At 45.9% G+C, this 14,262-nt stretch overlaps 1 protein-coding gene and 1 long non-coding RNA gene across 13 annotated transcripts in view; both read right to left on the bottom strand.

Annotated features, from left to right (window-relative positions):
• Positions 1 to 3,888: 3,888 nt before the first annotated feature.
• LOC126989081 (mucin-5AC-like) overlaps positions 3,889 to 14,262 on the bottom strand; it is a 37,788-nt gene continuing 27,414 nt past the window's right edge. For all 10 annotated transcript variants that reach the window (XM_050847654.1, XM_050847658.1, XM_050847664.1 and 7 more), the window contains 7 exons: positions 13,881 to 14,046; positions 13,211 to 13,351; positions 11,712 to 12,981; positions 10,674 to 10,780; positions 7,642 to 7,777; positions 6,132 to 6,209; positions 3,889 to 4,747 (listed from right to left, as the gene is read on the bottom strand). In XM_050847654.1, the coding sequence (XP_050703611.1) occupies positions 4,496 to 4,747; positions 6,132 to 6,209; positions 7,642 to 7,777; positions 10,674 to 10,780; positions 11,712 to 12,981; positions 13,211 to 13,351; positions 13,881 to 14,046 (2,150 nt within the window). In that variant the 3' untranslated portion in view covers positions 3,889 to 4,495. The remainder of the gene's footprint in view (positions 4,748 to 6,131; positions 6,210 to 7,641; positions 7,778 to 10,673; positions 10,781 to 11,711; positions 12,982 to 13,210; positions 13,352 to 13,880; positions 14,047 to 14,262) is intronic.
• LOC126989082 (uncharacterized) lies at positions 4,954 to 6,118 on the bottom strand. 3 transcript variants are annotated; one of them, XR_007742857.1, is made up of 3 exons: positions 5,946 to 6,118; positions 5,253 to 5,846; positions 4,954 to 5,153 (listed from the first exon to the last, which is right to left on the bottom strand). It is a non-coding gene; the product is annotated as an uncharacterized LOC126989082 (long non-coding RNA). The 3 variants fall into 3 exon arrangements; XR_007742858.1 differs by having other exon boundaries at positions 4,954 to 5,351; positions 5,550 to 5,846; positions 5,946 to 6,102; XR_007742856.1 differs by having other exon boundaries at positions 4,954 to 5,450; positions 5,550 to 5,846; positions 5,946 to 6,101.

The following is a 14,262-nucleotide window of genomic DNA, read 5'->3' as shown; positions in this document are numbered from 1 at the left end:
GATTAACTAAGATACTGGCTAACTATCTTAAGAGGTGGGGGACATCATACGAAGTCCTCTTAATTCCCCACTATTTATTCCTAGCTAAGCATTCCTAGATAAGACAGACACGGGGGAAGGAAGGACGGAGGGAAGAATAAAGGAGGAACCAGTGAGCGCCATGGGGAACCTCACCTGTCACTCCGCCGTCACCAGCTTGGCCATCTCCACCTTTCTCTTGAGCCGCTTCTCCACCTCGGGTTTCTTAGCCATCATGAAGTAGAAGAAGAAGGCGTTGCTTCTCTTCTGCTTGTCCATCGCTGCCCGCCAGGAATACTCAGGAGGTGGAGGAGGAGGGAGAGCACGGCCGTACGTCTTGCCTCGATGGTGGTGGACGGAGCACTGACTCGCAACGTCGCAAGTTCACAACCAGCGTTACCATATTGTCGTACTGGGCATAACATTTTCTTCTGCTTGAGGCCCAAAACTGTCGACCCTACACTGATAACGATATACATTCACAATTAGAGTTCAGATGGTTAATTATCGATGTTTATCTGCAATTGTTATGGGTCAGAAATAGGAAAATGCGATGTTCTGAGTACGACAATATGGCAACGTGCTCGCATCGTTGCCAAAGTGTCGTACTCAGCTGCTCATTTTTCCCGATTTCAGGCAAAAAAATGTCCCACCCATAAAACTAACGATACTTTGATTTCCCAACAAAAACTCCTAATGTGTTCAGCAGATGCAAACCTTTCCCTGAGTTGTGCTATAGCAGTGTCCGAAAATGGGAGAAAAATAGCTCTTCGATAGTACTCCTATAATTGATGATTGATTGATATAGTTTATTATTGCAAGTAAAACAACAAAGGAGAAGGGAGGACCATGCCATTTGCTGTTGGAAGGTTTGCCTTAATTATGTTTCTGATGACCACTGACTGTTCAAGGCTTCTGGCTTCCGTACCTTTCCTCAGCTTGGGCAAAAAGTTGGTTGAATTTATTTCCATCACGATAGGACTGAAATGCATCTATGCAGCTCTGTACACTCCCAAGAGCACCATCAGTTCTTGTTGTGACCCCTGCAGCTTTTCTGGCAAGGGTTTAGTGACACTTAGAACTGAGCTGAGCACTTCCAAACTCATGAGAAAACCTGGGTCACTTATTGCTTTAGATTAGGCTTGGCTACTGATTCTTCACCTAACGTGTTTTGCAGTAATTATTCTTAATCATTATTTCATTATCTACCTACCTCATTAACTGAATTATCCGGGGCATCAGCCGAGTCAGTGGTGACTTTCCTACACCAGTTAGAGTACGTACGTGAAGCGTTTTGTGGCCAAGGAGGAAATATGTAAGGAATGGAAAGGCACAAATCCCAAGCCTGCCTGAATTCAAGGAATGACACACGCTATAGAAAAAAAGTATTACATAAACAGAAAATGAAGTCTATCAATCATAATTCTCAGAAATTTGAAATTTGTGGTCAGAAAATATTATACGGATAACATGAATAGGCCACGTGAGCCTACGTCGTCAATGAATGTTTCTCAAAATAGATCACCTGCTCTTATTCAACTCAGCAGCTCCATTGTTCAGGTGCTGAACACACAATAGTCACTCAGCCACTCTACACTGTCCACTGTCAAGGACAAAACAGTCATTAAAGGTGGTAATATAGCGGCAAAGGTCGACCTTACAGGTCCCATACGCGTCTCGTGTCGCCTGCCACTCTCCCCGTCATAATACAGAATCAATTACTACATACTCACCACTGTCACCAGACAAGTTCACTTGGTGCCTCTACAGTATAATTATATAGTCCTCCAATCACTTTGACTGCACCTTACACCTAAAATCAAGTAAATTTGAGAGGCAAGAAGGAGAGAAGGCACACTTACGACTTTCGTGCTCTCTCTCTCTCTCTCTCTCTCTCTCTCTCTCTCTCTCTCTCTCTCTGCCAGAGCCATCCCATCTCGTATTCCTGTCACCCGCCACTTGACAGCTTGACATCGCAGCACTCTACACACAATTTTATGAGCCCATCATTTAACGCTTTACTTTTTTTTTCACTCAGAGCAAACCTTATGTCCTACCATTAACTCAAAACAAAACCAAAGGGGAAATAACTCGGTCACTCGGTGCCACTGAGCTCTCAACTCCACACACACACACACACACACACACACACACACACACACACACACACACACACATTCGTAGTCGTAATACTAATATACATATTCCTATTATTTTCCCGTAACATTTAATTATTCATTATTATCCCCCCCCCCGTCGGGGATCACGGACCTCCATCTCTCACTATCATCAGCCATTCTCACAACTTCTGCCACACTGTGTCTTCCATCCATGTCTTGTAGCAGGCTGTCCATAAATTTAATTCTTTGACGTCCTCTCGCTCCTCTGCCTTCCACTCTTCCAGGCAAACAGTCACTTTCTAGTCCTCTCCTTCTTAGCACATGACCCAGAAACTTTAGTTGTCGGCTTCTTATACTTTTCGTTAATTGCCTATCTACTGCTGCTCTTCGCAGAACTTCCTGGTTTGTCACACTCTCCGTCCAGGGAATTCTCAACATTCTCCTTAAAAACACATTTCCGCCACGTCTATCTTTTTCTTTGTATTTGCTATAATTGTCCATGTTTCGCAACCATATAGTAAAGTTGACCACACAAAACATTTTAATAATCTCAATCGCATCTCCATATTCATACTCAAATTATTCAACAGTTTCCTCATATCTCCGAATGCCGTCTTTGCTATACATATTCTCCTGCCTATTTCCTTCTCACTTCCTCCGTCTTCACTAATCATGCTCCCAAGGTAATTAAATTTTTATACTTGCTCAATAAGCCTTTCACCAATCCGTATCCCCACTCGAAATTTGCTTTTTCTTTGTAAACACCATAACCTCTGTTTTACTGCCATTGATTTTTAGCCGTTTCCTCTCACAACTCTCCTGTATCCTGTTCACCAGTGCTTGTAGTTTCTCCTCTGAGTCAGCCAAAAGTACAGTGTCGTCTGCATACTTTATATTGTTAACGTTTCTACCTCCAATTAAAATTCCATCCATATTTTCCAATTCTTCTGTCACTCGTTGATCGTATAGAGAAAAGAAGTCTGGGGACAGGACACACCCCTGTCTGACTCCTCTTGTAATCTGTACCCAGTCTGTCTCCTCCTATCTCCTCGTCCCTATGCTGTCAAATTCCCATCTTTTTTTTTTCATCTCTTCCGCTGGTAATCTCTGGAACAGCCTTCCCTCGCCTGTATTTCCTCCTGCCTACAACTTTAGCTCTTTGAAGAGGAGGGTATCGAGACATCTCTCCTTTCGAAGTTGACCTCTCCTGGCCTCTCGTTATTTTCCCTCTGAATCTCAAGTTGTTGTTGTCCTTATCTTTCTCCGTTCTTGTTTTTTGTTCTTCTTTATCCGTTGTTCTTCGTATCCTTCATTTACCTTTCTTGTTGTTCCTCATCTTCTCCACCATATAGATGGTTCTTGTTTTTTTGTTTTGTTTTTTTTGCTTTTGTTTCTACTTTTTTGTTCTTTGTCCTCCATTTCCTCTTTTTTTTCTTTTTCTTCTTGTTTATTTTTCTTTTTTTTTCATGTTCGTCTTCTGGTTGTAGCGTTATTGTTATTGTTGTTATTGTTGTTGTTGTTGTTGTTTTTGTTGTTGTTGTCATTTGAGCAGGTTCTAGAGGGCTTTTTTTTTCTTGAGCTTCCTCCCTTGCTATAAAAACAAACTTTGCAGACAATACGGAAAAAACGACGTAGCCGGCACCCACGTGATCAGTAAATTTCTGTGCTTAACTAGAGACAGAGAGAGAGAGAGAGAGAGAGAGAGAGAGAGAGAGAGAGAGGGGGGGGGGGGTAGGAATGATACATGAAACTGCTGCATATATTTATTTTCTTGGGGCGGCTATTGTAGAACACTATAAGGATGCTTAGGCTCGCATTATAAGACATTTCGCCGCCCAAGAACACATATTTGACAAGGCTTTCCTAGAAGTTGTGGGCATTTCCGGTTCTAGTTTTATGACCCTGGTGGTAGTTTGACCCTTCTTCTGTACCCTGAGCCTAAAAAACACTCATTAGAGCCTGATTGATATCCCCTTTTGACCTTTAGAAATATCTTGATGTGAGAAGGGAAAGTGTCTTGTAATACCAGCCTTGATATCTGTTCCTCGTTTAAGTTATATCAGCTGACTTGGCTTACCAGTGATATGATTTTAAACAAAGAAACATCGTGGGCAAGAGGCAAACTGAAAGGGTTGCAGGTGTACTAATGAATTCTCCTCCCGAAATTGACCTCTCTTTCGGCCACCTCTTTTGATTCATTTTTTTAGGAGCAGCGAGAAGCGGGCTCTTTTTTTTTCATTATTGTTTCCTTTTTTGTGTGCCCTTGAGCTGTCTCCTTTGTTGTAAAGAAAATGAAATTCGTGCCCGTATAGATACATTGGAGTCGTGATTGGCGAGAAAATCCAGGAACGTTTGACTTAGATGACGGTATACTTGATAGTGAAACCGCGGCTGCTGCTGCTGGTGCCTTGATAAGCTGCGTACACCTCATTGGTCTGGGATATCAGAGGTGAAGGCACTACCCTATTGCCGCAGATAATTAAGCTGGTGTCTGACGGGTACATCTTCTCACTCCTCCCGTTCAGCAGAAGCCAGTCAGTTTCACAGTTCGTTGTCCCTAGAATCCTTGATGTAACTTCGTTGACCTTCACGCGACTTCCAGAAGGAGCCTTTGGACAAAAAAAAGAGAGTTGCGTTACCTTAGAGGTAGATATGGAACGGGCCTCTGATGTTTCATTGGCGACCTGCTCGAAGAAAAATGGGTGTTTGAAGGGGGGATGAGCAAGTGATAATGTTATAAATCACTGGAGTGTTGGAGGAAGCAAACGCATGGTAGCTACGTGTGGAGGACTCAAGTATAATGTAACCTTTTGTGGAGTTGGTGGTGATTGTTTTAACCCCTTGAAAGCGGATTTCCTACCAGAAGACATCACCAAGCTACAGGAATGGAACAAAAACTGGCTGCTACAATTCAATGAAGAAAAATATAAGGTCCTGCATCTTGGGAGGGGATATCCAGCACACCAATACCACATGGGAAACACTCCACTATCCACCACAGAGGCAGAGAAAGACCTGGGAGTGTATGTTACCAGGCTACCAGTGAAGGGATACCCAGCACACCAATACCACATGGGAAACACTCCATTATCCACCACAGAGGCAGAGAAAGACCTGGGAGTGTATGTTACCAGGCTACCAGTGAAGGGATATCCAGCACACCAATACCACATGGGAAACACTCCACTATCCACCACTGAGGCAGAGAAAGACCTAGGAGTGTATGTTACCAGGCTACCAGTGAAGGGATATCCAGCACACCAATACCACATGGGAAACACTCCACTATCCACCACAGAGGCAGAGAAAGACCTGGGAGTGTATGTTACCAGGCTACCAGTGAAGGGATATCCAGCACACCAACACCACATGGGAAACACTCCACTATCCAACACAGAGGCAGAGAAAGACCTGGGAGTGTATGTTACCAGGCTACCAGTGAAGGGATATCCAGCACACCAATACCACATGGGAAACACTCCACTATCCACCACAGAGGCAGAGAAAGACCTGGGAGTATGTGTTACCAGGCTACCAGTGAAGGGATATCCAGCACACCAATACCACATGGGAAACACTCCACTATCCACCACAGAGGCAGAGAAAGACCTGGGAGTATGTGTTACCAGGCTACCAGTGAAGGGATATCCAGCACACCAATACCACATGGGAAACACTCCACTATCCACCACAGAGGCAGAGAAAGACCTGGGAGTATGTGCTACCAGGCTACCAGTGAAGGGACATCCAGCACACCAATACCACATGGGAAACACTCCACTATCCACCACAGAGGCAGAGAAAGACCTGGGAGTATGTGTTACCAGGCTACCAGTGAAGGCCAAATTCGTGCCAATCGCAGCGGACGGGTTAAGGTTAGATGAAAATAGATGACATGACCAAACAAATCTCTTGTCGACACCCCCGCAGGAGTGGCAGTGTTGTGGAGAGAGACACACACTAATACCTTTCTTGTGTTACATCAGTTTTTACCTGGATTCGGTATTCGCAGTATTTTTCTGCTGGAGGGGAAGTTATTGTGCCAGTCTGACCAACAGCTGCCGTGATTATCTGTGGATGGATACCATAGTGATTATGATACCAGGCTTGAGGGTGCATCAAGCAGGGATTATAAGCAGCTCTCGTATGTGCTTGTACGATGGGTCGAATTCAAATACAAACTATGTTCCATAATATATCTTACTATTATTAAACACAAAAAAATATATATACAATGGATAATATTATACATTTACTGTCAATATGTCCATCTGGCGAGAATCTCAACTTAGCAAGCAGCACAGTTGTATATTGCCGAAGTAGCGAAGCTCAGATAAATCCACAATGTTCCTTAAAACCCTAGAACACTAACCTTAGAAAAAGTCACACCACTACTAACCATGGGTACATCATACCCGATTTTGAAAAAAAAAAAATTAAATGTAAAGTTTTAATGGAATAAAGTTACATGAAGGGACTTCAAACTTTGTATCTTGACTTAACATTAAGAAGAACTGAAAAACGTATTGTTTTGGTATGAAAATCAGGTACTGAAAAATGTTACTAAAAATAGGAAAAATGTTCAAAAATTTCAAAAAAAAAATTTCATAAAAAAAATTATCATCCGATGGCTTCCAAACTTCTTGTATGGCCTCCCAGGTCCTGTGATCCACTGCACAGGTGATCACTAAAAAAGTACGTAAACAATATCCTAGGGACATGTACAACACCCTGTATCACCAACCATGGGTATGCCGCACCCGAATGTAGGCCTACAACAAAGGTGAGCAGAGAGAGCGAGACAACGTGACCTTCCCCTACACTGTCAAGCGGGCACATGAAGCTACTGAGGAGGTGGGTACCCTCAGAGCACCGGAACCATACACAATGGCAATGACGTCATTCGCATGGGTACCTCATACCCATGGTTAGCGTTCTAGGGTTAAGGGGTTACTATTACACTGGGCAAATTTTCCGTGGATCTTCAGTCAAACCACGATTTCCGCTGGCGTGGTTCTCATTTGTTTCGTGTTATTGTTGATGATGATGATGGTGAGTAATACTGTTTTCCTTCAGTGAAATCTACGTAGCTTTAGAAGATCGTGGACACGTCAGAAAACCACGGAAATATGAGAACCACGCCAGCGGAAATCGTGGTTTGACTGAAGATCCACGGAAAAGTTGCCCAGTGTAATAGGGTGGTATTATAAGACAGTTTCACTTCTCACATCGACTCTTTCTAAAGGTCAAAGAAGGTGGCAGTCGGGTTCTAATGAGTGGTTCTTTAGGCTCATGCTACTGGGGAAGGGTCAAACTACCACCAGGGTCATAAAACTACTCCTGGAAATGCCCTAACTCATACGAAAGCCTTGTCAAATATGTGAACTTGGGCGACGAAATGTCTTAAAATACGGCCCATAGTCCCTTTACCTGGTGACAACTTAGCAGGCAGCACAGTTGTGTATTGCCGGAGAAGCTCAGATAAATCCACAACGTTCCTTACCTGGTGACAACTCGTGGTTGCAGGCGTGAAGGAGATGTTGTAGCCCTGATAGGTCTTCGTGGGGTCGGTGAAGAATCTCGCGTTGAAATTGAAAGATGGCGATGTAAAGACTTTCCCTGATTGAGACCCACACAACCTGGTGATTAAATTAAGAACAAGGTTATATATATATATATATATATATATATATATATATATATATATATATATATATATATATATATATATATATATATATATATATATTTTTTTTTTTTTTTTTTTTTTTTTTTTTTACGTCTGCGTCAATAGCGCCAGTAGGCTCGCTTGAAGGGCCTGGATGGTGTTCGGCCCCAGCCCATAATGGCGCTGGCAAGTGTTTATAGTGGCGCCATCTTCTCTTGGCTCATGCTGCCCCCTGGAACTCTTTCTTGATTCACTTGGACGATTTCCTCTAGAGTCCGGGTTGATGGGTGGTCTTCAGGACAGCATGTGGGTAGTTTTAAGCCACTCGGCGGTGACTGAACAATCCCAGGTGGTAGCGTGGGGATTCGAACTCGCGTCGTCCATCACGTGGTGAATGTGGGCCCAGCACGCTACCACTCAGACACCGCCTACCCAGCATCGTCTGTAGTGGCATCGTCAACGTTACCAGATTGTCGTACTTGGCGTATTGTTTTTGCCGATTTCTGACCAAAAACTATCGTACCCACAAAGATAACGATATGCATTTATAATTATCGTTAAAAGCGGTAATTATTGTTGCTCTTTTTTTTTTGCAATATTTATGGGGGTGGGTCTCACCAAAGTTCCCAAGTCCTTGGAAGTGTGCTCAAGGAGTCCCAGGAGTGCGAGAAAGATTGGGCATGTATCACGAAAGCTACCAAGCCAGGCAACAGGACTGAGAGGAGCCGTGCGGTCACAGCGGAGCTGAAAGTGGCGTTGACTCTGCGATACCTCGCCACCGGGAAAATGCAGCAGTGCAGCGCAGATGACTTTGGAGTTTCCCGGGCCACAGTCAGCAGAATCATCACCCAGACCGTGGATGCTCTCGTGACACAAGAGAATATGAGGCAGTTCATGGGCTTCTCTTTAAACCGGGGGGCGCAGCAGAGAATGAAGTCGGAGTTTGCCGAAATTGCTGGTTTTCTCGGTGTGGTGGGTGCTGTTGATGGCACCCACGTAAGAATAGTGGCCCCACATGACCACGAAGAAGTGTACGTCAACCGCAAGAACTACCACAGCATCAATGTGCAAGTGTTATTTGATGCACAGTACCAGCTGCGGGACATGGTGGCGAGGTGGCCAGGGTCTACTCACGACTCACTAAATGTTCGTTTACACCGTGGTGCCGTTGAAGATGCAGACGGAACAAAAATACGTGCACATATTCTTTACAATGAAGATACTATCGCTGTATTTCAACTAAATATCAATTGTTTATAATTATAATTCCATAATTATACATAAGAAGTGTAATTTAGGTTAATTGAAGACATATTAGACGTCAAAGCGACGCGGAAGATTGGCAACGATGGTTTATCCCAAGACCGCCCCCAATCCTACTTGGAAGTGCTTGTGGCGCGGTGATGAAACACGCCCAAGAAATTCTCCCAACTGCGCGTGACGTCACCACGTCTGGGAGAGCACTATGATGAAACCCACCCCAGAAACAGGAAAATACAATGTTATGCGTACGGTAATCTGGTAACGTTGGGCATCGTTCCCATCTCTCGTTGTCAACCAAACATGTGAATTAAGTATAGAAACCCACTCCGCTCTTCCTCCTTAATATAAGAACATAAGAACGTAGGAGTCTGCAAGAGCCGGTAGGCCTGTACGAGGCAGCTCCTTTGAACCTAAGCTCCCGTGTATCTAACCCCACCTAATATCGCTGTCCATGAATTTATCTAATCTATTTTTGAATGTGACAATTGTATTGGCACTCACCACATGACTGCTAGGCCTATTCCACTCATACACCACTCTGTTAGTAAACCAATTTTTGCCTATGTCCCTGTTGAATCTGAATTTATCCAGTTTAAACCCATTACTTCGTGTCCTACCCGGTTCTCTTACCAACAAAACCTTATGAATATCCCCCTTATTAAAGCCCTTCATCCATTTATAAACCTCGCCATAACACCATAACTCTCCGTGACGAGGGACAAAACGCCCAACCATTTCACCCACCCCAGTCATTAACACTAATACAACATTAAACAAGCGGACCATCCCTTGACACCTACCCTTACCTGCCGCTGTATAAGGGGGGAGCTTCGTGGTGCAGTGGTTAGCACACTCGGCTCACAATCGAGAGAGCCCGGGTTCGATTCCCGGACGGATTTGAAAAATTGGGGCGGTTTTTCCGATATCCTACACCCCTGTCCACCCAGCAGTGAATGGATACCAGGTATTAATCGGGGGTTGTGTCCCGTCTCCTGGGGTCTGTTCCCTTCTCCTATAATCCTTCCCCCTCCTGTCTCTCTCTGGCATATGACCACAGATGTTGCCTTCTCCTATAATTCCTTCCCCCTCCTGTCTCTCTCCGGCATATGACCATAGATGTTGCCTTCTCCTATAATTCCTTCCCCCTCCTGTCTCTCTCCGGCATATGACCACAGATGTTACCTTCTCCTATAATTCCTTCCCCCTCCTGTCTCTCTCCGGCATATGACCACAGATGTTGCCTTCTCCTATAATTCCTTCCCCCTCCTGTCTCTCTCCGGCATATGACCACAGATGTTACCTTCTCCTATAATTCCTTCCCCCTCCTGTCTCTCTCCGGCATATGACCACAGATGTTGCCTTCTCCTATAATTCCTTCCCTCCCCTCTCTCTCTCTCTCTCCGGCATATGACCACAGATGTTGCCTTCTCCTATAATTCCTTCCCCCTCCTGTCCCTCTCCGGCATATGACCACAGATGTTGCGCCGACTAAACGAAACTTTCTAACTTTTCCGCTGTATAAGGCATCACCTGTTACTCTATGTCTTAAGCATGCACACTCACACCTTTAGTCACCCAAGCAACAAACCACGCACGCTACTCACGTTGTCGTTCGATTGTACAAGAATGTTAACTCGACGCCATCCACACATCTTCTCAGCGCTCCCTGCAGCGTGAACCTCTCCAGTTTCAGCGTCAACATGGATGTCGTCTGAACAAGCAAAGGAACACTTCTATAAGCCCTGACCTGTTTGCCTGTATGCGGGTTTGCTACAAAAATAACGGAGCAGTTTATTCATTTCATAAACCCTGAACTCTTGGGCGCACCTTTTATCACTCCACTACTACGTCGAGTGGAATTATTATCGTGGACACTGTAATACTGCCTGAGTCAGATTGTTAGTGGCGTGTTTCGAGGATATATAACTATAGCTGTGTGTGTGTGTGTGTGTGTGTGTGTGTGTGTGTGTGTGTGTGTGTGTGTGTGTGTGTTTGTTTACAGCAAAGGAGACAGCACAAGGGCACACAAAAAAGGAAACAATAAAAAGAAATATAGCCCGCTACTCGCTGCTCCTGTAAAGAGTCCGAAGAGGTGGCCAAAAGAGCAGTCAATTACATGAGAAGAGGTGTCCTGATACCTTCCTCTTGAGTGTGTGTGTGTGTGTGTGTGTGTGTGTGTGTGTGTGTGTGTGTGTGTGTGTGTGTGTGTGTGTGTAAAATGCACTTTCTTACTTGAAAGTCTTTTTTTTTTTTTTACGTGTACACCTATAGCGCCGGTAGGCTCTCTTGAGGGGCCTGGATTGTAGTCGACCCCAGCCCGTCATGGCGCAGGCAAGTGTTTATAGTGGCGCCATCTTCTCAGCTTCCAGGAAATGCGAGAGATATATAGTGTATGCCCTGACTACTTAGATATAATCAGCGTCAAGGCGTTTTATAACAGTAATTCTTGATTTGAACAATAAAATGGAAACGCAAGCGAATAGGAATGGCAGACAGAACAATGACCTTAGGCAGTGCACTAACTCGGCTTTCTTCTCCTCTGGAATAGAATATCATGTCTCGTAATATCATGGACGCTTTGTGACGCTGGAATGAGCTATTACTTGCCTCACCCACCACGGCCAAAAAAGTAAGGCACATACCGAAACTCCTCGCAGTGCGCAGTTAAAGTTATTCGGGTAGTTGGTAATCCCGAAGCCTGGGGAGGACCAGTAGAACACTCCGTTGAATGCCTGAGTTAAACATCTTGGTGGTGGTGGGCTGGTGGTGGTGGTGGTCGGTTTAGTAGTGGTGGTTGTTGCTCTCGGGGTGGTGGTGGTGGGTTTTTTAGTGGTGGTTCTGGTGGTGGGTTTTGTAGTGGTGGTTCTGGTGGTGGGTTTTGTAGTGGTGGTTCTGGTGGTGGGTTTTGTAGTGGTGGTTCTGGTGGTGGGTTTTGTAGTGGTGGTTCTGGTGGTGGGTTTTGTAGTGGTGGTTCTGGTGGTGGGTTTTGTTGTGGTGGTGGTGGTGGGGGGTGTTGTGGTGGTGGTGGTGGGTGGTGTTGTGGTGGTGGTGGTGGTGGTGGGTTTTGTAGTGGTGGTGGTGGGTTCTGTAGTGGTGGTTGTTGTTGCTGTGGTGGTGGTGGTGGGTTCTGTAGTGGTGGTGGTGGGTTCTGTAATGGTGGTGGTGGGTTCTGTAGTGGTGGTGGTGGGTTCTGTAGTGGTGGTGGTGGGTTCTGTAGTGGTGGTGGTGGGTTCTGTAGTGGTGGTGGTGGGTTCTGTAGTGGTGGTGGTGGTGGGTTCTGTAGTGGTGGTGGTGGGTTCTGTAGTGGTGGTGGTGGGTTCTGTAGTGGTGGTGGTGGGTTCTGTAGTGGTGGTGGTGGGTTCTGTAGTGGTAGTTGTTGCTGTGGTGGTGGTGGGTTCTGTATTGGTGGTGGTGGGTTCTGTAGTGGTGGTGGTGGGTTCTGTAGTGGTGGTAGTGGGTTCTGTAGTGGTGGTGGTGGGTTCTGTAGTGGTGGTTGTTGCTGTGGTGGTGGTGGGTTCTGTAGTGGTGGTGGTGGGTTCTGTAGTGGTGGTGGTGGGTTCTGTAATGGTGGTAGTGGGTTCTGTAGTGGTGGTGGTGGGTTCTGTAGTGGTGGTGGTGGGTTCTGTAGTGGTGGTTGTTGCTGTGGTGGTGGTGGTGGGTTCTGTGGTGGTGGTGGTGGGTTCTGTAGTGGTGGTGGTGGGTTCTGTAGTGGTGGTTGTTGCTGTGGTGGTGGTGGTGGTGGTGGGTTCTGTAGTGGTGGTGGTGGGTTCTGTAGTGGTGGTTGTTGCTGTGGTGGTGGTGGTGGTGGTGGGTTCTGTGGTGGTGGTGGTGGGTTCTGTAGTGGTGGTGGTGGGTTCTGTAGTGGTGGTTGTTGTTGCTGTGGTGGTGGTGGAGGTTTCTGTAGTGGTGGTTCTGAAGAAAAAAAATAAAGGAATCATTAGGATATAAAATATTTGCGATCTACGAATAAATTGGGAGCAGCGAGTAACGGGCTTTTTTTTATTATTGTTTCCTTATTTTGTGCCCTTGAGCTGTCTCCTTTGTTGTAAAAAAACACAGGCTGATGAAGGTACAATGCAAAAATGTGGTTCTACTCTCCACTGGTCCTGAGACTCTCCCATCACTCTTTTTTGTCACTTACGTGCATCCCGGTTGCGGCACAAAGGTGAGTTGGGCAGACCATCCCCTGCGAAGATTATTACTTATCGCCCTGAAGTATAAAATCATCTCTTGACCGGTTCCGGTGAAGGTCTGGCCTGCAGTGATGTCCGTGCCACAATACCTGCCGAGGATTGGAAGAACTTGAGTGGTCACGGTCACCATCGTGCAAGTTTAGTGGCACAAAGGAATATCACAAACTAAACTTGTTACGTAATAATTAGAAGTGAATACGCCTTGTAAGAGTAACAGTGGCAGCCTTGCTTGGCGTCACGGGGCAGGTAGGCGGTGGCTGAGTGGTAGCGTGCTGGGCCCACATTCACCGCGTGAAGGACGACGCGGGTTCGAATCCCCACGCTACCACCTGGGACTTTTCAGTCACCGCCGAGTGGCTTAAAACTACCCACAAGCTGTCCTGAAGACCACCCATCAACCCGGACTCTAGAGGAAACCGTCCAAGTGAATCAAGAACGAGTTCCGGGGGGCAGCATGAGCCAAGAGAAGATGGCGCCACTATAAAAACTTGCCCTGCGCCATGACGAGCTGGGGCCGACTTCCATCCAGGCCCCTCAAGAGAGCCTACCGGCGCTACAGGCGTACACGTAAAAAAAAAAAAAAAAAAGCCAGAGCGAGCAGGGTCTTTGTATACTCACACTGCACCGTTGTACAAGTTGTCGGTTCTGATCTCCAGACCATCAAAGTAGCAGCACGTCGCTGTAGTCGAGCCGCAGTAGGGATCCTTTCCGTACAGGTAAAAGTCTGAGAAGGTCACTCGGGGCACGTGGCACACGGGAGCTACAATCCACTTGACGCACTGGACTGCCGGGGCAGGGAGAACGGAACAGAGGGTGAACAGACAACACCACACAAAGGAAGCCCGCCCACCCACACTGTGTCTGGCTTCTGTACAAGACACACACACACACAAACAAATCTCTCTCTCTCTCTCTCTCTCTCCCTTTTCTTCACCAACGTTGTAGTGCGAGAATGGAATAAGCTCCCACCTTCAGTGGTTCAGTGTAACACGATTGACTC

Source organism: Eriocheir sinensis, unplaced genomic scaffold (assembly GCF_024679095.1).
Source record: "Eriocheir sinensis breed Jianghai 21 unplaced genomic scaffold, ASM2467909v1 Scaffold1044, whole genome shotgun sequence".
Lineage (NCBI taxonomy): Eukaryota > Metazoa > Arthropoda > Malacostraca > Decapoda > Varunidae > Eriocheir > Eriocheir sinensis.
Note: the sequence above shows the minus strand (reverse complement) of the source record. Positions and strands in the feature narration are given on the sequence as shown.